The sequence below is a fragment of the Panthera pardus genome, unplaced genomic scaffold (genome assembly GCF_024362965.1).
Source record: "Panthera pardus isolate Hobbes unplaced genomic scaffold, ASM2436296v1 HiC_scaffold_2, whole genome shotgun sequence".
In the NCBI taxonomy this organism is placed as follows: Eukaryota; Metazoa; Chordata; class Mammalia; order Carnivora; family Felidae; genus Panthera; species Panthera pardus.
Genome location: NW_026526765.1, coordinates 9,005,673 through 9,029,150, shown reverse-complemented (window position 1 = coordinate 9,029,150; position 23,478 = coordinate 9,005,673). Strand labels below are relative to the sequence as shown.

The following is a 23,478-nucleotide window of genomic DNA, read 5'->3' as shown; positions in this document are numbered from 1 at the left end:
CCCTGGTTTTATTTTGTTTGTTTGTTTTAAGTGAAGTTTTGGAATGCTACCTTTAAAACTGGCTTCACAGTTTTATAGTGTTAACACACTTTTAAGGTGGAATTGAGCTTCTGTGACAGTCAAGTGGGTAACATTCATTCTATGTGTGTTGAAATCTGCCTATCTTATTTTAACCCAATGACCTAGGTAGTAATAAGCCTAGATCTGAGGCACCGATACTGTATCCTTAACTGGCTAAGAGTTGCTAGACAAATTATATAATGGAACAAAACATAAACACAAGAGTGGAAACAAGCTTCCAAAACATTACTGCTTTTGTCTAATTGATGCTCAAAAACAGATTTCTTTGTGTAGCCAAAGAATCATTCTTAGGCCCTGATTACTCCACAGCCTTCAGAACGGAGTCTAACATCCAAGGGTTATTTATTGAAAACTGCAAAGGGACATACGCAATAGTCAGTCCAGTGAGGTAGGCCACCACCTACAGTTGCCTGTTGGAATTCAAATTAATTAAAATTAAATATGTGTTAAAATCCAATGCCGATGTTAAGTACCCAATAGACTCCTGTGTCTAGTGGCTACCATATTGGACAGTGCTGATAACAGAACATTAACAACGTGAGCAATACCAGTCTTAAAAAGCATATAATTTTTTTTTATGTTTTAATTATTTTCATGTAAAAAAATGGCCAAATTTCACCAAGATCCTACGCTAATTTAAAAGATTTTGGAATGGGGCACCTGGGTGGCTCAGTCAGTTAAGGGTCCAGTTACTGATTTCAGCTCAGGCCACGATCTCACAGTTCGTGAGTTCAAGCCCCCTGTCAGGCTCCGCGCTGGCAGCGTGGAGCCTGCTTGGGATGCTCTCTCTCTGCTCCTCCCCCCCTCTCAAAATAAATAAATAAACTTAAAAAAAAGACAGAGAGAGATTGTCGAATGGGCTGCTATAGCCTGTCAAAATATCTGGAGGTGATAGGCCAGTTCTCAAAACTTCTACGGACTCGGGGGCCATTTAAGGAATCTTTTGAGACAGTAATATTTAGCAGCCAGCACTCCTGAGACTAGAAGTGTCAACGGATTAAAAGGAAAATTAAATGTGTGCAAAGTGTGTTCAGGGTTTTCCTGGTAGCCACATCAGTCTAACATTTAAATCCTAGAGTTCTACATAGCATTGTTTTCATTTATATTTGTATACTTTAGTATTTATTAAAAATTGTGCCACTTGGTGATAGCATTGCTGATGTCACATAGGGTTATTAATGTTACATACCCAAGACATAACTCAAAGTATCTGTTCTGTTATAAGCAGGGAACGCTCTTGTGAGCCTCTGGGGTTCTCTCTCCTCTTTATGCTCCTGTGGGAAGGGGTTGGAGAAAATTCCTGTTGTAGGCTTTTCTGCCACTTGTCAGCTGAGTTCTGCACAAACGAATGTAGCTCAGGCCCCAGGAGAGCTCCAGAAGAAAAGTGAAGGAAGGAGGTCCCTGTCTGCAGCTTAATGGTGGTTCTCACATCAGCAGCATCTGTCTTCCCCGGGAGACTGCTGGAAATTGAGGCTCACAGGCTCACTCCAGACCCCTGAATCAGAATCTCTTCTAGATCTGTGGCTTGTAAACTCTAGCGAGCACCATAATCACCTTTGGAACTTGTTAAAACAGCTCCCTGGGCCCCTATCCCAGAAGTTCTGATTCAGTAAGGGTATACTGATTCTGACCGCAGGCAAGGGCACACTTGGGAAACCATTGCTCTGGGATAACTTGTTCTCTTGTTTGCTTGCACACTGGAGTCACCTAGAGAGCTCCCAATAGCCTGATGCTTGAGTCCCACCTCCAGAGATTCTGAGTGCATGGATACGGAGATTTTTTACAGAGATTTTTTTTTTTAAAATCTCCTTTGCCCATGATAATATGAAGCCAGGTTTGAGAAGCCCAGCCTGTATAAATTTCATGCTCAGAACTTGTACCTGGATGGAAGCAACATTGGAAGTGAGCAGCACCCTTAGGACCCTGGATGATGCTGGGATGAATCTCTGGGCTTCAGGATGAACACACCAGTTTTACAGAGCTTCTCCACCATCCTCCACATAGAACCCCCCTCCGCACCCCCAGTGTCAACGTCTTGGGACCAGCTTTATTAACTATCCCTTTTTTCTGCAAATATCTGTGATATCTGGGCTATGGATCAGGCCTTGTTCCAGTTGCTGGAGACACATTATTGAACAAAGTTATGGAGTTTATTTTACATTTTACTTCCACTCCTACCGTTAAATTCAAAATAATTGCTCAGTGATGTTAAAGGAAAACTAGAGCTGGGCAGTAAAGTGGTAAATAGAGATTTTATTCAGGAAAAAAGAAAAACAACTGTAGTAGAGGAAAAGAGACCTTGGTAATGAACTAGGCTCAGTCCATTCAACAAGGAAAAGTGGGATTTATGGCCAAGGAGCAGGGTGGAGTCACAGGGCAGAAAAGAGGAAACATTAGGGGGAAGGGGATTCTGACTTAAATTCACCTCACAGGTACTTGCTGAAGGCAAGCCCGGTGCTCAAAAGGCACCTGAAAGGTGGTGGGGCCTGAGGAAGGAGGTCCGATCTGCAGGGTGGCCGGGCATGGAGCATGGGGGCTTCCGGCTAAAGTGACTCAGCAGGGTTCTTGCTAAAAATGAACAAAGCAGAGGTGAACAAGGAAGGGCCCCCAGCCAGGGTCTAACTGAGAAAAGAGCTCAGAGGAGCCTCACCAGAGTTTGGTCAAGGAGAGAATCTTTGTCAGCGGACTGATCTAAAAGATACACAGATATGTAAAATACATACATCGTATATAAAGGCACACACAGTCGTACACACACAGTGTCTCCACCAACTGCTGTCTCCTCTCATCCCACTGCCGTTAATAGAGAATTTTGATTGTACTCAGTTTAGTCTCTGGGATCTTCCCATGAACCTGACAACCAGATAAATTTTGGAATGGAATGGAATGGTGTTTGTGTGTGTGTGTGTGTGTGTGTGTGTGTGTGTGTGCGCGCGCGCGCGCGCGCGCATGCGTGCACACACGAGGATGGAAGTGCCCAGCCTGTTATTTGCCAATTGCCATTCCAAAACGGGTGGAGAGGCAGCATCGAAACTTTTAATGGATGGCATCTGTTCAGGCTCTCGCCCCCCCTTCCCTCCACCTTACCCGCTTCCTCCTTCCCACTCAGTTCCCACCCCTAATTTCAAAATCTTCCTTCCCCAGCTTCTCTCTCTGTGCACAGTCCTACCCCCTTTTCACACCAGCCCGCTCTCAAAAACCTTTCTGCTCCTCCGGGAAAGCCTGGAAGATCCCAGACCTCCTGCCCAGAAGTGGTTGACAATGTAGTGTTTTCATTCGAATGCAAATTTGTCTCTGGACAAGATTCAAGGAAACTGCTTTCCCCTCCAACCGTCTCTCCAGCTCCACCCCAGCCCTTGTTGTCTTTTGTGTTCTTGTAAATAAATGAGAGGCAACTGGCTTTCAGTTTGAAGACACAGCTGCAGGGGGCTCTTCAAAGACAGCTAGAGAGAGACAGATGCTGAAAGATTTGTCTCCCAGCGTTAAAATCTAGAAAAGGGAGGCTTTTTTAGTCTTTCATTTGCAATGGCTCTGATTCCTCCCGATACCCCCCCCCCCCCTTTTTTTAAACTACTGAAAGACTAAGGGTACTTCTTTTGACTTAATAGTTTCCCCTCCTTCTAACTTTTCTGGTCCCCAAAGAAGAATCCACACGGCAATAGCAACAGAATAAACCCTGAGAAGTATGTTTGCTCTTGATGTTCTCCAGATAAGTATGCAACTGAGCCCATTTTGGAGGCAGAAACTGTATCCAGTGAAATGACGGTGGGGGTGGGGGATTCAGTGCCTCGATTTCTCGTTTGACCACGAACGGATCGTGATTGCATTCAGGTGCATCCCGGTGGCCCCGCCGGGTGGCCTTTGAAAATCTGCGCCTAATGCGATGCCTCTGCTATTCCAGAAACATCTTAGATATGTAAGCAGAACAGTGTGCCCCGCTCGCCAGACGCGATCCCCATCCCGTTGTCGGCCGGCCCTTGCCGGCCGGTTGTCCCTCGTGTCCGAAAAGACGCTGCCCGAGAAGATCGGGGGCCTCTGCGTCCCGACCCCGCGCGCAGGGCAGCGCGGCGGGCCTGCCGCGCGCGCGAGTTTCGCTCCGTCGCCGGGGCGCGGGGGGCGCGGGGGGCGGGCTTCCCGCCGGCTAAGCGCGCGTGTTCTCTGCTCTCCCGCGCACAGGGCACCACGAGCCGCGCGGCGCACCTGGCGGGGCCCGAGCCCGCGCCGCCGCCGCCGCCGCCGCCGCGGGAGCCGTTCGCGCCCAGCCTGAGCAGCGCCTTCCACCTGCCCGACGCGCCGCCCGCCGCCGCCGCCGCCGCCGCCGCGCTCTACTACTCGAGCTCCACGCTGCCCGCGCCGCCGCGCGGGGGCTCCCCGCTGGCCGCGCCGCAGGGCGGCTCGCCCACCAAGCTGCAGCGCGGCGGCTCGGCCCCCGAGGGCGCCGCCTACGCCGCGCCGCGCGGCTCCTCGCCCAAGCAGTCGCCCAGCCGCCTGGCCAAGTCCTACAGCACCAGCTCGCCCATCAACATCGTCGTGTCCTCGGCCGGCCTGTCCCCGATCCGCGTGACCTCGCCCCCCACCGTGCAGTCCACCATCTCCTCCTCGCCCATCCACCAGCTGAGCTCCACCATCGGCACGTACGCCACCCTGTCGCCCACCAAGCGCCTGGTCCACGCGTCCGAGCAGTACAGCAAGCACTCGCAGGAGCTGTATGCCACGGCCACCCTCCAGAGGCCGGGCAGCCTGGCAGGTAACCGGCTCGCCGGCCCGCCTTCCGCGGCTCCGCCCCGGGGTGGGGGGCGGGGGACACCTGGGCGCGGGGTAGGGGCGCGTGCGGGACCCGAGCGCCCCGCCCGGGGTGGGGGTAGGGGTGGGGGGCGGCTTGAGCGCAACTCGAGCCGGGCGTGTCTGGGCCAGCGTGCAGCGTGCGGGGTGGAGAGGGAGCCAGGGCGTCCCTAGGCTTTGCTAGTATCCCAACTATGATGCGCCGGCTACTTCTTTGAGAAGTAATGCTGTGTCTCAAACTGATTTCTCCAGCTCTCACTCCCTGGCTCTCTCCCTCTCAATCTCTCTCTCCCTCCCTCCCTCCCCCCAATCTGAAGACTTAGACATCCATACAATTCAGTCGTATTGAATAAAGAATCACACAGACCTGTTGATTAATGTCCAGAAAAAGAGCCAAGCAAATAAAAATCGCAGAATCCAAGTGATCGCCTGTAGTCACCTACAGTTGGTGGTTTTATATATATATATATATATATATATATATATATATATATATATATATATATAAGATTTTTCCCAAAGCAGCCTTTCAGTTTACATAGATTTCAATAGTAGTGAGAAAGTAACCAAGGATTAATTGCTTTGAATTGTTACTACTTCGTTATGGCTCTCATTTCTTCAAACTTATTCTATTTAGTCTAAATTTAGTTACTGGGAAAAGTGAAAGATTCCTCCAGACCTGTCATTGCATACACATAGATTCCAACAGTGGGCATAGAGTAAACCAGTGATGAAGTCCCTTGAATTCGTTACCTGCTTATGGTAGGCACAGAGGGGTTGGTGCTAGGAAACCTTTTCTCTGCCAGTTCAGAGGAGGTGACTTTTCTGTAGTTGTGCCCGTCAAAGACCAGGCTGAGCTGGTGATTCTCTGCTGGTAGCACCATATGTTCAGCTTAGACGGGACACTGTGATTGAAAGACTGTTTTGTCTCCTAAAGCACCTGACGACTCACCCGGATTTATTGTTGATTTTTTTTTTCCCTCTTATGAAAGTATTTGGTGATTGTGTCACTCTAGTAACAGATGCTATGATCATATGTTTCCTTTCTTGACATAAATAGATGACTGCAAGATAAATAGGATTAAAAAAAGAAAAAAGGAACTTGTTGCATGCAGAAGGCAGGTGTCCGAGGGCTTCTTTAATTCAGCACAGTAATTGCTGGTGTGGACTGGCCTGGGGTAACAGGATGCAGGCTGGAATTCAGCTGCCCCCGATTTATGTTAGCTGTGCTTACTGAGATGAAAATATTTCCTCTCACACACTCCACTGTCTTTAATAGAATTGTGGAGGTAGATAATCATTAATGCCAACCCAGTAGCAGGACCAAAATCTCTAAATGTAAGGACTCAGGTTTGGCACTTTGGATGGCAAAGGTGGCCAGGAGACATGTATGGCAACTTTGTGTTTATAAGCTTGGAAACTTTGTTTTATGAATTTGTACAATAAGTTACTAGATCTGTCAAGGAGGGGGAACCAGCTGCAGAACTTGTAGAAGACGGAAGCCCTGTGTGGTCCTCCTTGGCCACAGGGCAAGGACCCTGAGTCCCTGAGAGCCCTGCGATTGCTAATGGCCATTTCATTCCCTGTGCAAACCTGGGGAAAGAAACCAAGAGCTTAGCCCTTTCTCCTACTGAGCGCGCGTGTGTGTGTGTGTGTGTGTGTGTGTGTGTGTGTGTATATATATATATATATATATATATATATATATATATATATATCCATCCTAAACGTGTGATTGTTCCACTGGATCGTCGTAGTTAAAACAGGGAGTATGGGTCTGTTGGAGAGTTTGCGGGAGTGTGAACGGGGCAGACGGAAAGTCTGACTGCTCGGTATGTCCCTGAAGTTAGGAGTAAATATGTTGTGAAAATCGCTTGCTCTCTATAAAAGCTTGAATGAGTGTTTCTAGGATCTGATGTGGGATGTGTGTATGTGTGTTGGGGGGGTGGGGGGTGGAGGTAGGGAGGTGCTGGCCAGAAAGAGGGAAACCGTCCCTGGGATCAACAATCCCACATGCCTTTGCTGCCTCTGCATTTCCATCTGCCCCTCAGATGTTCTGACCATATTTCATTTTTGCTACCTGGCGGTGGGGGCGGGGGTAGGGGGAATATCAATGTGCCATTGATGATTCTTAATTTTAGAGCTACAGTGAACATGTTTAATGTTTGAATTATTTTGTTTAAAATGCATGCTTTTAAATATCCATTTAAAGATTTTCTCATGCAAATTACAGCTGGTGGTGTTTGAGTTTAAAATTACTCCATAACTCTGCATAAATACTTGAGTGGCATAAGATCATAGTCCCCATTTAGGAATTAGAAAACTGTGGCCCAGAAAAGATACGGGGAGAGACTCTAACATTTGCAAGAGATCAGGCAGGACACTTGGAGCGCTGACCAAGTGGGACCCCATACCTCAATCTGTGTGCTTCGTACCATGCCTGACTGGCATGGTAAAGTTTGGATCCACCTGGTTTGCTAGTTGAAAGCACCACGAAAGTCAAGACTGACAAATACCTTTTAGATTTTCAGGGTTGTGATTTTGAAGATTTGTCACTGATAACCGGGAAGTACAAATTACGGGATAGGTAGTGATTTTCACTACTGAATGACTTAATTCATTCAATAATTATTAAGTACCTCTTACCTACCGGCACTGATTAAGACCCTGGGGATCCAGCAGTGATCAATATCAACCAAAATCCCCGGCCTCCTTTCAAATGGAGGAGACAGAAAATCAGCAGATAAATAGTTTTGGTAGAGTGGCCAGGGAACGCTCTAATTAAAAGGTGACTTTTGAGTTCCTCCCGAAGGAGGTGAGGGAGCTGGCCCTATTGATGTCTGGGGAAACTGCATTCTGAAAAGAAAGAGTGGCAAGTCCCAACGCTGGTAAATGGGGGTGTGTCTGATATGTTTGAAGAACAGCAGGAAGTCGAGTGGGGGTGGATCAAAGAGAAGGAGGGCAAAGAAATGACCTGAGGTCAGCAGAGTGAGCAGCCGGGTCAGGGTGAAAGCTGAGGTTAGGGAGAGACTGGTAAGCCTTGAGGACTTGAGGATGCCAGCTGTGGCCAATCCATGGGAGCCATCGAGGATTTGAGCCGAGGAGTGACACAAGCTGCCTTAGTTTGTAACAGGGTCTCTCTGGCTGCTGTGTGGCGAGTACGTTGTAAGGGATCAAGGACAAAAGCCAGAATGCCAGTCAGCAGGGTTATTGCAGTAATCTAAGCAAAAGTGGATGGCTTGAGCCAGGATGGCAGCAATGGAGGTTATGAAAAGTAGGGTAATCTGGATGCATATGTATGGTGGAGCTGAGCAGATTATCTCACACAGTAGGTTGTGATGGTAGGAGAGAGAAGATTCAGGGAGCCCCAACAGCCAGAAGAACGGAGTCCCCATGGACTGAGGTGGAGCCAGGTACAGAGAGGTCTAGTTGGGATTGAGGCAGTGCTAGTGAATGTTAAGGTCTTGGTTTTGAACATGTGATGTCTGTGTGTCAGCATCAAAATGCACACGTAACTCAGACCGTTGGATCTGTAGGTCAGTTCAGAGAAGAAGCCCCTGAATGAGGGAGTCATAAGCAGGTGGATGATATTAAGACCATGAATCTAGAAGACATTAATTACCTAGGAAGTCAGTGTAGAGAGAAGAGGTCCAAGGACTGAATTCTGACCGCCCCCGCCAGATGTAAAGGTCTGGGAGTTGAGAAGAAGCCAGCAAAAGAAAGAGATAACCAGAAGTGTAGGTCAGTGTCGTTTCTTAGAAGCCAAGAGAAGAGCATGTCTCAAGGTTAGAAGATCAATAAACTATGTCTAGTGCAATTAAGAGGTCAAGACAAAGGAAGACTGTTCGATGATACTGGTGGAATGATTTCAGTGCAGGATGGTGGTGAGATCCTACTGAAGGCAGGAGGTGGCCCAAGAAACAACGGGAGGAGGAAAGCTGGAGACGAAAAACGTGCAGAACCTTTCCAGGGAGTTTTCCTTGCTTAGCTACAATCACTTCCAGAGATTCAAAGTCTGTCTGAGGATTTCAAGTCCTCAGTGGTAGTGGGCGCTTGGTAAAGAACACAGCTTCCACATGTTCCTCTGGATCTTACCAACAGCCAAACTTTATAAAAGTCTGGCCAGAAATCTCAGAGTTCCAGCTCTCTGGGGAAATACCCCGATTCAGATCAAACCTAGAAAAGTACGATTTCTCAGGTGTTAGGTCATCAGGATCCAAAGACCTCTTAGAACGTTTCATCCCCCTCCCCCCACCCCCGCCTCCTCCTCCTTCTTGCAATTCTTTGCATCATAGAACAGTGCCTGAGTGAAAACCTAGCTCTGCCTTGTGGGAGGTCCCTAAGGTTAGGTATATTACACCTTGACATTGTTCTCTCATCCAGGGGATCACAACAGTGTCTATTTCTATAATCTCAGGCATAAATAAGATAACGTGTATAAAGTTCTATCCCCTTTCCTGGCTCAGTAAAAGTTAACTCGTATTATTTAATAATACCTACCGTATAAACTTGGATTCGTAAGGAAGAAGCCATTCGTTTTTGTTTCAGACAAAAGCAGGTCTTTTGAGTCCCCAAAACATGCCAGTTTCTGTGTTGGACACACAAAGAGGAGTGAGAGATACTCTTTGCCCTCCAGAGACCCAGCCTCGGAACGGATAAACGAATGGACAGCTTTAGCCCTCGTGCTGGAATAAGACAGATTTCGGTTACTGTGGGAACATACTGCAGGGGCATCTTATGCTGGGTGTTCGATGTCTGCCACTGATGCTTCCTTGACGTCGTGGCTCCGGAGCTAAGTGGTGTAAGCGGAACCACTGAGGAATGGTAGCCGGAACAAAGTCCAAGAAGAGAGAAGGTAGGGAGCGTAAGGGTGGAGACTTCCAGCAGATCAGGGTTTCTGGAGGGAGAAATGGATGGTTCAGGTGGTGAGAGAAGGGGAGCAGGAGAGGAGGAGCAAAAGCTGTGTTATTTCATCCTTGTGGCGGACAGCCGACATGATCATATTTGCACATTAAAAACTCCATTCCAGGGACTGAGTGAAGGAAGGATTTCTTTTTACAAGAAAAAAGAGGCAGGGGTGCCTGGGTGGCTAAGTCAGTTAAGCGTCCTACTTTTGATTTCAGCTCAGGTCATGATCTCCCGGTTTGTGAGTTCAAGCCCCGAGTCAGGCTCTGTGCTGACAGTGTGGAGCCTGCTTGGGATCTCTCTCTCTCTCCCTCTCTCTGCTCCTCCCCCACTCGTGCTCACGAGCTTTCTCTGTCTCTCTCTCTGTCTCTCAAAATAAATAAATAAACATTAAAAAAAGAAAGAAAGAAAAGACAAAACAGGCAGAGAGACACAGGAAGGCGTTGGAATAACCCTTCCATTGGAATAACCCTCCCAGATCTAGTAGTCTAAACTGCCCCCCCCCACACATACATACTTGAGGGGAAGAAGGCTAAATAAATAGCATAACTAGTTCTTAACATTTTTCTCTTGACAGATAGGTGGCTTAATTTTCTTTTTTATAGTTTAAAAAATGTATCCATTTTGTGCATGCTGAATAAAATTATGTTAAAAAAAACCCATACTGCAATATAAAGCATTTGCGAGATGCCAGGCACTTTGCAAACTGTATCTCATGTAGTTTCCAACAACTTAAGGAGGTAGGTGTGATTTTTGCCACATTCTACAGATTTGGAAACTGAGGTTTCTCAATGATAAGTTTCTTGCCCAGGGTTACTTGGCTGGAAGTGACAGGGATAGGATTTGAACCTAGATCACTTTGAGTGTGGCTTCTCTATACCTTTAAATATACAGGATAAGGCAGAGAGGCAGTATATTTTTTGTTGTTGAAGAAAAATACCAGGAATATAGAGATACAGTGTAAGTTTTTTTAGCTTTTTTAAATAACTAGTAATTTTGAAGAAAGCAAAAGTATCTCAGAAATGTGTCAATATCTTACTGAATATGACTCTACCAGTACCTATTTTTGTTCCCTTTTGTAAAGAAGACAGCATGATCCTCTCATTTTCTGTGTTAGAGGAAAATCAATCCTATTAAAAGTAGGAATCTGAGTTGTAAATAGGTATTAAAGTTAAGCCAAACATTAGAAGCTTATTTTGAGGTAAAAACGAAATGAATTAAATGTAGGTTCTTAACCAATGATTACAATACAGATTGGCCTAATATGGACAGGATTTTGGTCACGACGTGTTCATCTTTTACCTCTGCCTAGCGGACATAAAACCCAGTGTTTAGAGTGTATCACATGCCATGCCTCTCAAATTCGCGTACTTGGTGATTTCAGTTCCATTCTGTGACGTGCTGATTCTTCCAGGTGTACCTGCTATAAGAAAGAAAGAAAGAAAGAAAGAAAAAAAAAAAGCCTAATCCCACATAAAAGCTTTACAATTTTCACTGTCAGGTTCTCAAAGGAAACATGAACTCTACTCAAGTAAGGAGTGAGTTTGTTTAACACCCAATGCTTGGGATGCGGTCACAATGCAGCACGAGATCTTGGTGCCTGCTGTCCTTTAAATCACATTTCCCGAAGGTGATCCTCTAACAGTTTTTGCGAACCTTCCTCTCACCCTTAAATAAGACAAAAATTTCTAGTTTACATTTACTAATTAGAATGTGATCAGCCTGTGATATCAACCAACACGTTAATCTTCTCTCCAAGGCGGTTAAGGCCAGTTCTCAGCCAAAACTTCCAGGGCGTTCCGGAACCAGACCTCTCTCGGGTCTCCTCCGCAGCCACAGAAAGCCTGTGGCATTCCCTGCCGGCCATGCCTCTCAGGCCCAGAATCTTCCTCAGAAGTTCCTGCTCTCAGAGCTCAGTCCCCATCCAGGCTGTTTTCTAGTTCTGCGTTTAATCTAGTCTCTCTCCTGCAGGCTGCCTTCTGGTATCCCGCACCCCAGTGGACACTGAGAGTGCAGGCCAGGTCCCACACGCTGACCCTCTCCTGCTTCCACCAACAAAGTGATTGTTTTGTCAACCACTTGCCCTCCAGAGTTCTGGAACCTCATTTTCCAGCAGGGAACTCACATCCAAGTGGTCCCACGGAAGCCCACTGTCTTCAGGCTTTCCCTCCGAGGGGATGGTTACTGAAATCTCATCAGCAAACCCCCTCTGGACTTGCTGACTGCTGTCTCACAGCCCCCGTCTTCCTAGAGCGCAGGGCACACAGAAATGGCAATCGGACATCCTTTGCGAAGTCACTCCATGCAGCGTCTCATCATACTCATATTGGTATATGATTTCTGTCCAGTTTATGTCCACGGCAAACTTGCATCAGGGAGACTGCCATTTGAACATCCCGTTACAGTAAGTTAGTGGCTGAACCTGGAACTAAATGTTTGGGATGCTAGGTGGCCACAAAAGGCCTACCTGACTTTTGTTGATTCGCAGAAATTAATACCTTCCCTTCCCTTCCTACCACATTGGCAACCATGCTAGTTGAAATGGGGCAGACAGGTCTTTTTTGTACTTTTGTAGGAAAATGGCATCTTTACCTACAGTTCTATAAAAAGCTTTTCCAGTGTCTCTTACGCTTTGATGATTTTGATCATGCTTTATCTCAGACAGTGGTTCCAGATGTCATTCTCTGTCCATGCATCTGCCTCCCCTGTGTCCAGATCCTCTGAAAAATACAGAATTTCAGTGGGTAAGCCACCAAAGACACAAGAACACAGAGGCCAGTGGTTGTGGCTCATCGAAAGCAAGCCGTGATAGGAATTTTCTAGAAAGCAAAATACACAGGAGTGATGAGCACTTAAAATGTTGAAAGTTTCTCCCAAGAATCTGCTGTGTCAGTATGACAGAGGTGGGCTGATGATTTTCAGTAAAGCCTTGGACAGGCTCAATTGTCAGAGTGAAGCTGGGGAGATACGTGGGGCTAAAGATGGAGGGATTCGCTGGAAGTCAGGGCTTGATACAGTTTTAAGTCTGCTGCTCGCTCCCACTTACATATTCTCTCTCCTGCCAAGATGACGAGCCTGTAGCCATGGCATACTCCAAAGTGAAGAATGGGGGTGGTCTCATGAAACTGGACAGGCTGTCTGAGAAAGTTCGACTCCGATTTGGCGGCCGGTGGCTTAGATAAAGTTTATTTCAAACAGTCATGCGGGTGGTGGGCTGGAAGGGGGCTCAGGCTGTTCTTTACCCTCTTTCTCTCATCCCCAAGGAGGAATGCCAGGCCGTATGCCCCTCCTACCTTACTCAGGGGCATTTAGCGGGAGATACTTCCATTTAGGCTGTAGTTGAAGAAGCTGCCAGCAGGTTTTTCTTTCTCAAATATGATAAATTAGTAAGGATTACTGAGGAATTGGAGAGAATTAGTGACATGAAAAAAAATAGCAAAAATGAACTGTCTCTCAGAAAAAACAGATAATTTACAGAATAAAAGAGATTAAAGGAAACAAGGAAGAACTTTTGGATCCATACTGAGAAGGGTTTAAGAAGATCTTGTGTTTATTAAATAAGAACTGGGTGATACATGAGAGGATCAAAGAACAAGAAGATCTTTATAGGCTGTAAAAATAGCACCACCCAAACAAAAAAAAAGTGATAGAATAAGTGGGAAATAGTCGAGGAAATCGCTCAGAAGGTCGCCATACAGGGAAGGAGACAGAAAATACAAGAATGATGCAATAATAGTGCATGGAAGACACATCCAAGACTTAGGAAAATCCCAGAAAGAATAGAGGGAAGCAAGCTACCAAGGAAGTAATACAGAGCAATTCCTCAGAGTCGAGGGACCTATACCTTCATAGGAAATGCCCCATGTTTGCAACAGGGCATTTCCGCATTCTGCATCGTGCAATTTCAAAGCACCAACATAAAAGACCCTAAAGCCCCTGGAGAGGAAGAACACGTATGCCACCAGATTGAGGCAGTGATACTGGGTGGCAAAGAACAATCAGGTGATGTGCTCAGAGTTCTGGGGGCAAGTTATTTTTTTAACGTTTATTTATTTCTCTTGAGAGAGAGAGAGAGAAAGAGGGAGAAAAAGGGAGAGAGAGAATCCCAAGCAGACTCTGTGCCTTCAGTGGAGAGCCCAGTGAAGGGCTCGAACCCACGAACCATGAGATCATGACCTGAGCTGAAACCAAGAGTCTGACGCTTAACTGACTGAGCCACCCAGATGCCCCTGGGGGAAACTTATTTTTAACCTAAACTCTATACCTAGCCAAATTTTCCACATAAAGGCAGAATCAAATATTTTCAGTCCTGCAAGTATTGATAAAATTGATCTCCATATAGGCCCCCTTGCCTGGAGATTTACAACACTCAGTGGGTGTGTCTCAGCTGAATGAGGGCATAAAACAGGAGGAAAACGTGGTACCCAAGAACAGTGTATATTGACCGTCAGGACGGTGCAGAGATGTCCCCAGGGTTGGGGGGGGGGGACATCTGGGCAGTAAGCTAGCAAACTAGGAAAGGTAGGACTCAACACATAAATGTTGACAGTCGTGAATGTTGGCCTAAGTCCCAAAGAGTCTGGGTAATTTTAATATCTAAGTGCTGAACAAGTACAAGTTAAGAATAATGAGTTTAATTGCAGTTTGACAAAAAAGAATAGTTCCTGCATTGCATTGAGTTCCACAAATACAGGAGGCGATGGTTAAGAGGGAGAATGGATTGAGGCCAGACATGGGTGCATCAGTTACTAGCTTGGGTCCATCATTTACTTGTTCTGTTCACCTTTTTTATCCTACTTTTTTTTTTTAATATAATTTGTTGTCAAGTTAGTTAACATACAGCATATACAGTGTGCTTTTGGTTTCAGGAGTAGAATCCCATGATTCATCGCTTACATACAACACCCAGTGCTCACCCCAACAAGTCCCTCCTCAATGCCAATCTCCTCTGCCACCCCCCCCACCCCTCCAACCCTCAGTTTGTTCTCTGTATTTAAGAGACTCTTATGGTTTGCCTCCCTCTCTGTTTGAAACTGTTTTTCCCCCTTCCCTTCTCCCATGGTCTTCTGTTAAGTTTCTCAAATTCCACATAATGCGTGAAAACATATGATATCTGCCTTTCTCTGACTTATTTCACTTAGCATAACACCCTCCCGTTCCATCCACATTGCTGCAAATGGCAGGATTTCATTCTTTCTCATTGCCAAGTAGTTTTCCATTGTATGTATAAACCACGTCTTCTTTATCCACTCATCAGTTGATGGACACTTGGACTCTTTCCATAATTTGGCTATTGATGAAAGCACTGCTATAAACATCAGGGGTACATGTGCCTGGGGATTAAGGATCCCGGGAGCATGCACATGATCTTCGAGACATGAGGGATTGAAGGCAGGGTGACGGTGTGCGTGAAGTTTGAAGAGAAGTGGATTAAAACGGGACCGCTTTGGGGGCTTCCGGAAATGAACCAACTCACACGCAGTTCCCTTTTCCTCTTCGAGAAACAGGCCAGGTAATGTGCAGTCAGGTGTTTTGCAGGTGCTGAACCCTGAACACCCGTCTTACTTCCCAGCGCTGCGGGTCAGATCGGTGGAAGCTAGAAATAGGAGTTCTGCGGGAAACTGCTCTTAGGTATAATACCGCATCAGGGAAGGAAATGACAGAATGCGAGGAGAGATGTGGAGACACACATAGTAATTAGGTCTGGAAGCCAGGCTGCAGATGCACTGTTCGCTCTTGTGCTGCCGGGGTATCGGCCGCCCTGACTGTGGACCATTTTCTTGGCTGGGTCCCCGGCACTCAGCAATGGGGGCAGCCTGGCTGATGTCTGACACGTGGTGTGGGTTTCTCCTGCTCTTCAGGCTCTGTGCTGCTGAACTTCAAGTCAGCAGGGCATTGAAGGTAAAATATTCCTGGGTCTGTTTTCACTGATCGCTCTTTGCGGGTCACAGGTGTCAGTTAATCTGAGCAAAGGGGCATCTGTGCTTTGCCACTCACCTCACACGTGAGCATCAGTTCGATTGTTGCCTGGTCGCTCCACCTTAATAAGTACGATGCTGTTAAATATTTATTTTCTTTCTACCTAAGCCACAGGGGTGATGTGGAGACCAGCTATCTTAGTAGACGCACAAATACTCTTCAATAATTAAAAACCTAAAATCTCTCAAAATGGAGTCGATTTGCAACCAAGGCTGCATCAAAATCCCACCTGCCACTGTATCTCACCAAGGTGCATTTTGTAATTTTTAAAAATCTCTCTGTGTGTTTACTTTATATGTGTATATATATATATGTATATATATATATATGTACATATGTATATATATATGAAGTGTGTATATATATTAAGTATGTATACATAAAACCTACAGTTTTTTCTTATTATTTATATATATTGTAAATATGACAAAAATTACCGTAGATACATTTATTTATACATATACATACACATATATGCGTATGTATTTTATATATACCTATAAAAGTTTGCATCTCCTGTGGATAACTAACGTGAAATATCTGAAATCTCTAAAGGCTAATCCCACATGGGTCTACATGTATTTGTTGTGGTGCCCTGTATTGCCAAAGAACTTATTTACATTACAAAGCAGAAAGTATCTTGACGTATCTTGTAATCCTGGCAGAGCATTTGAATAGTGGGAGTTGTGGGCTCCCAGAGGGCAGCTAATGGGACTTTCAGAGTTCAGAGTTTTCCAGAACTCCTCACCAAGCCTCTTCTAGTAGGTATTCAACAACTTTTTTTTTCCTTAAGATTTTATTTTTAGGTAATCTCTACACCCAATGTGGGTCTCGAATTTACAACCCCAAGATCAAGAGTCACATAGCAGCATAGCCAGCCAGGAGCCCGTTCAACAAATATTTTTGAGTGACTATTGTAAAAGTATTTATGGGTGCAAATGGTATATCCCATTGGTAACCAGAAGTCATGCTTAGCACGGAGAGAATACAGAGAAATACCAGGTTCTACCCAGAATGAGTGAACCATTAAAAACTTAACCAGTAGCTACCAGAAAGACTTGGTTCAATGCATATTGAGAATCTGTAAGATAAAGTGTCTGCGTCCTCACCTCTGAGTTTCCTAATTCTTTGGAAAGTGGCTTCCTGTACTTTCCACGTTCCTGTTGCAGCGTGAACAGAGGCACGGACAGCATTCCAAGGAATGTCGCAGGCTCACCTCGAGAGCTAGCAGTTCTTTGTGTGTGTAGCTGTAGAGACAAAATCATAAAAACAGATAATTCCTATTCTGTGGTGTCTGTATTCTGAGCATGTGCCCAGGATCCTGCAGGTAGAAACTTGGCAGCAAAGAGAACCCAAGGAAAACCATTAATTATTTTGGTTCAGTAGACTCTAGTGGCCCCTCCTATTTCTGCTTGCTATGCTAATATCTTCAAATAGACGTGATCGCATTGATTTTTCCTGTTGGGCTTCCTAGATGGTGCCTGGGCCCGCATGTGCTCTGCTGTTACAGACGGTGCCTGGGCACACAGGTGCTGTGCCATTACAGAGGTGCTATGCCCATACCGTACCCCAAATGATATCTGCATTTCCCGATGTTTCTGGCTTCAACCTTAGAGCTCCCCTAGAATGGACTGGCAATGTGATAAAGTCAAAACTCCCCTTACAAGATAATCTTCATTTTAATAATTGATGTAGAAAAGGGAAGTCTGTATACATTTCTCTTTAGAATGAAGAAAATACACACACACACACACACACACACACACACACACACATGCACACAGGTACTGTCAGGTCTTAAGCTCAGCTGGTTAGAAGCTTATAATACTCCAGTCCCCTCCATGGCGGAGCCAATTAGTTGGTTATAGTTGACATGACCCCAAAGAGCCCCCTACACCTTGACAGCCTTCTTGCAAATATGTAGTATTTGTTTTGCACTTAAAGAGTCAACACAGATTGATTTCTGGACTGGAAAACCATCACTGTGCCTACTGTGCCACACCAATTGGTGGTTTAGTAGTAACTTCTTTGGATAAAGAAAACAGTTAAAAATAAGGTGGGGGAATTATAACTACACATCGGTCTCATCCGGGTGCTTTGTATTAGGGATTTAATGTTTAAATAAATGTAACTGGTATCCAAATAATAAGTATACATATATAATACATTACTAATTGGATTCTAAAACCCACAGATACAATCATTAAAGCCCTTTAACCAGAACAGAATCAAGGGAAAATTTTAATCCTCCTCAGAACTGTTTATTACACAGCATACTCTCTCTTCTCAAACCCTTTTTTTATATGCCAAATATTATGTTGAGTAAAATAAGGAAAATGTAATAAAGTGTTGATACGAAGAATTTATAAAATGTAAATATAGAGAATGAGTAATCTATGAAGCAATTTGCTTGCCATTTCTCCCCCCATAAATTATGTTGAAAGTTCATGGTATCTTCTTCTTCTGGAATTAACACCAGGGCCTCCCTGTGGGTGTTAGTAAGATATATAAAGGAATGGAAAAATGATAACAGGAGAATACATCTGAACTTTGCATTATAAAAGCTAAGTAATTTTTGAAAAGGAATTTGCACACCCTGTCTATGGTATATTTAATACAGTCTGATCAAAAAGGCCTGTGTTTGACAAAACATCTTAGCTCATGTATATTTCAAAATATTTAAACCAATTAATGAAGAAGACAACTTAAGCCTACTTTTGTCTGATAAAACTTTTCTCCTTGCCTTTACACTGAGAATTTCATCGGTGCCCTTTGAGGGGCACATACACAAAAAATGAAAATTCAGCTTCAATTCTGAAGAGCTCCGGTCCCTTGCAGCCGAAGCTGGTCTATCTGTCCTGCTTTGCATCTCAACAACAACAACAACAACAACAAAAGATGGGTCAGGAGCGCCCTGTTCGGGCTTCTTTCCATGGAAATATCCATAATTATCCATAGTAATTAGGTCCTGAAACCAGACTCCAGATGTACTGTTCGCGTATTGCACTGATGGGGTATTGAGAAGCAGCTGTCAAGAAATAAAATGACACTCATCGAATTTTGTCCGCCTTGTTGATAGAGAAGAGTATCTGTGTGAATATGAGACTGGCCATTAAAAACTCTGGTAAGTGACTAATTAATAAAGCACCGAGTCGTAGATCACTCTGCATCAGTAGTTAATTAGGACAATAAGATAGTAGTGAGCCTGGCTCCTGGTCCCTTTCACCCTGAACGTGGCTGCCCAAAGCTTCTCTCCAGGCGGAGATGGGGTTCGAAGCAAATTTTAAACAGGAGACCCCTCCTGGGTAAAAATTAACATTCACAGATCACACTTGTTTACAAGTTAATGTCAGAAGACTTTAATTACAAGTCCGAGGTCACATTATGTTGCCCTTCTGCACAAAGATACTACAATTCACGATTCACCCCTGCCAATTTTTTATCTGCCAGGTGTCAACTGAAAAGGATTTGGGGTGTCTTGATGGACTGTTTGGGGGAGTCATTCTGTCAGCTTCCCTGGGACGTTTATCTGAATAGTTGTGATTACACGCGAGTTATTTTTAGAAAGATTCCTACGTGTTCACAGGATCCATGATTGTCACGGCAAGGACCCCACCCTCACCTGATGTAAAAAATCAGGCACCTTCCAGCCTAAATGCCCCTTTTCCCAAAACCACGCTGTGTCCAACCCGAAGACATTTTCTGGAGACCTACAGAAGTGAGGGGATGGGAGGGGCAGGAAATGTCCTGCGGGCCGTACGTGTCTACGGTCTGTGAACTTGGGGGACTTCCCAGCAGGAAGTCAATTGCAGCACAGTGAATAGCACAGGTGGACAGAAAGCATTCCGTACCCTTTTTACTCTCAGAGGCGTTGCTGCCTTCCTGCAAAGCTCAGAACCTGCACCTCCCTCCAAGGGGGGTGACTCCTTTCCCCCCACCACCCATTCAAGAACAGAAATTTCTGTATTTTATTTATTTTTTTTTAATTTTTTTACATTTATTTATTTTTGAGAGACAGAGTGAGACAAAGTGAGAGTGGGGGAGGGGCAGAGAGAGAGGGAGACACAGGATCGGAAGCAGGCTCCAGGCTCTGAGCCGTCAGCACAGAGCCCCACGCGGGGCTCGAACCCACAGATTGTGAGATGATGACCTGAGCCGAAGTTGGACGCTCAACCAGCCGACCCCCCCCAGGCGCCCCATGAGATTTCTGTATTTTAAATCTGCAGTCTTAAGGGCTCTGCTGAGGACCAAACCTTGGCATGCACTCCTCAAGACCCTACATTGGCCCCAAATCTACCAGGCCTGCCCCTAACCATCCAGTGCTAGATCTTGTCTTAGAAACGTCTGGGGAGTGTTTGAACTCTTCTGTTCCCTGGGCCCATCCCCTCAGGTCCCAGTTCAGTAGTCTGGAGGGGGCCCCAAAAATCAATACTGTTAAAAAGGCTTCCAAGTGAACGCCATGTGTGTCCTCCCAAGGTTGGGAAGCACCGAACCGAACTCTTACATAGGTGTGCACCGAAGCAGTGAAGGGAACCTAGACTTGCTTCCCCAGAATCCTCCTAGAAGCATAGCAAAAGCAGCAAAAGCATTCCTGGCCACCCATATGTAAAAAGTCTGCCCTCTGTAGGAAAGATGGGCTTTTATATGCCCCTTGGTGTCTGAGCCTTGGCCACCTAGAGCTGAGATCAGTCACTCAGCAGCAGCCCACAGGTGGAAGCCTGACCTATAGGCCCAGGCAACCCGTGGCAGCCAGTACGATGCCCGCGTGCGGTGGCCGGCACAGCCACCTGCTGGACCCAGCTGCCGATGTTCCTGCTGAGGCCCCATCAGCATGGTCAGCATCTGGCTGCACCCTCGGCCTGCACCTTTGTTGTTGCAATCGTGTTTGCTTAGTAAGGCAGGGAGAGATAAGGAATCCATAGTTCGGTCCCCAGGGCTTCAGTATGGTGCCTAAGTTGAAGCCCCCTAGCAACCAAGATACGTGTCCGTGGCTCAACGAGTACGTGTGTGGACCATCCGCACCAACGTTGCCAGAGAACTTGTTAAAAATGCAGAACTTCGGGGCCTCCCCCACACCTGAGCCAGAACCTAGATTTTAATCAGAAGATGCATGCCAGTGGTGTTTGGAGAAACACTGAAATCCATGGCTGGTTCGTTTGGAGCAGCTCTTTACCTAGCCTGAGATAAACCGAAAGCAGATGATGAGGACACTCTCCAGGCCACCACTAAGTTTACCTGGTGTTTCACTAGTATTTGTACCATCTTAGACAAGTGTGTTTTCGCTCAGAGTTCTGAGTTTTGCCATAGGACGCCATCCACTCTGGTGCAGACGCAGAAGCACCGGTCACTGCAAAGAAAACATAGAAGTGGTCCGTCCTATGAACGTGAAGATAGCAGACTTCTCATTGCCCGTTACTCCCCGTTACTGCTGTCTCGTTACTTTACACGTGCCTGCCTGTCACGAAAGGAAATGAACAAAAGAAGCCTGGCTTTCTAACAGCTTGAGAAGAAATGCTCGTGGTAAGAGAGAAAATACTAGAAAGAATGAGGGACACCTGCTATTCTAAGGGACACGATCACATGGGCACCGTAAATGCTACTTCCTGACTTGTGATTTTTCACTTTTAAGATACGCTTGGTGGAAAGTATTTGAGCCCAAACAGAATACAGTATCCATTTGGTAAAAGGTGTGGTGCGGTCTCATAATTAAGTTGCATTGGAAAATGCGTCATCAAGTTGCAGGAATAAATCCTGTGTTTTGTACCTGGTCAGAGACTATATGAGCATTCACGTTATTTGTGACAGCAAAGTTACCGTAACGGATGAAAATCTAGGATTCATGGAATACATGAAACAGAAGGGCATTTTCTAAAGGTTTCCAAAACAGACTTTCTGTAGAATCACTTTATATCATCAGATGGCCTGTTGCATTGAACTTATTAGGCTCCAATGCAGATTTTGTCATTGAATATACATGAATAGTCTCCTTCCAAATGTCAGTCTGAAATATGGCTGGTAGCCTGTCTAGGAAGTGTGTTCATATATCTTAACATTTACAACAACGTGGGATAAGATGTCTAACTAATTCAATGAATTGATGATCATTTGCAAATGAAATTTAGTGCAGGGACTTGACTCAAGATACATAGGAAATATTTTGGGGTCTCTTAAATACTAAAATTAGTGAATTAGCATAGGAGTGGGGAGGAGATTTTGGAATTTTGAGTTGAGTCCAAAGCAAAAACGAAGAATTAAACAAGTCTTTATTATGGTAAAGTATTCCTTAGATCTGAGATGCTATATTTGCATCTTTGAGCAATTTACTTAGCACACATGTATGAAATAATATTAGCCAAAGTGGCTTTTTTTATTCTTAAAAGTGCTTTTATGTTGATATCATTTTTCTCTCTTGAGATTAATAATGACAAATATCAAGGGCTAGAAGTTTTAAGAGGTTCAAAGTCTACAGAATAACTGTTCCGGGGCCATAAACTGTCACAGAGCACAGGCTACCTACCTGCATGGGCCGTGCTGCCTGGCCACGTTGCTTAGTGACGCCAATGTATCAGCAGGGATCAAACCGCTGATATCGGAGTATTCAGCGGGAGGAGTTCAGTGGGAATTTGCGAGGGGAAAATCTGCTACTATTCCAAAAACCACAGTTCTTTTTGGAAGTTCTGTTTTGGGGTGCCTGGGCAGCTCAGTTGGTTAAGCGTCTGACTCTTGATTGCATCTCAGGTCCCGATCTCACAATTTGTGAGTTGGAGCCCCGTGTCGGACTCTGTGCTGTCAGCATGGAGCCTGCTTGGGATTCTCTTTTCCCCCGACCCCTCTCTCTGCCCCTACCCTGCCCTCTCTCTCTCTCCCTCCCTCCCTCTCTCTTTCTTTCTCAAAATAAATAAACTTAAAAAAAAGTTCTATTTTGCACTTCAAAGATACAGTTTTACTAATAAACATCGATGTTGAACTGGATTCACAATTTTCAAGAAACCTGAATTCCTAGATTTTACTTTGGCCTTTTCTTCCTCTGAATACCGTTGTTTAGATCAGGAATGAAACTGCCTGTCTCTGCCACCTGTTCACAAATACTGAGTCAGCTTGCTCTGGCCAACGGACTGCTGTATCATTTGGGTCCTTATTTTTGCCTGTGAGCATTTGAAAAAAATTTTATTTTATTTTATTTTAATTTTTTTAATGTTTATTTCTGAGACAGAGCATGAGTGGGGGAGGGGCAGAGAGAGAGGGAGACACAGAATCCGAAGCAGGCTCTAGGCTCTGAACTCTCAGCACAGAGCCCGACTCGGGGCTCGAACTCACAAACTGTGAGATCGTGACCTGAGCCCAAGTCGGTAGCTCAACCGACTGAGCCACCTAGGCGCCCCTGAAAAAAATTTTTAAATGTTTATTTATTTTTGAGAGACAGAGAGAGTGCGTGCACTAGAGGGGGGAGGGGCAGAGAGAGAGGGAGACACAGAATCCGACCGAAGCAGGCTCTAGGCTCTGAGCTGTCAGCACAGAGCCCGACGCAGGGCTCGAACTCATGTGAGATCGTGACCTAAGCTGAAGTCAGACGCCTAACCGACTGAGCCACCCAGGTGCCCCCTTTGCCAGTGAGCATTTGAAACTGGCTCCCAGATTTGGAAAGAACAGATAATGGCAGGCAGTATGTCCTTCAGAACCTAATATTAATATTTCCAGATGAAAACATGCAAACACTTATTTCTTTGCAAA

The 23,478-nt window shown here is 45.4% G+C and overlaps 1 protein-coding gene across 7 annotated transcripts in view; it reads left to right on the top strand.

The window, feature by feature from the left end:
• CTNND2 (catenin delta 2) overlaps nucleotides 1-23,478 on the top strand; it is a 929,345-nt gene that overhangs the window by 533,094 nt on the left and 372,773 nt on the right. For 6 of the 7 annotated variants that reach the window (XM_053906886.1, XM_053906884.1, XM_053906885.1 and 3 more), the window contains exon 7: nucleotides 4,258-4,828. In XM_053906886.1, the coding sequence (XP_053762861.1) occupies nucleotides 4,258-4,828 (571 nt within the window). Of the gene's footprint in view, nucleotides 1-3,492; nucleotides 3,998-4,257; nucleotides 4,829-23,478 lie in introns of those variants that run through there. The other variant, XM_053906887.1, reaches the window with a different exon arrangement.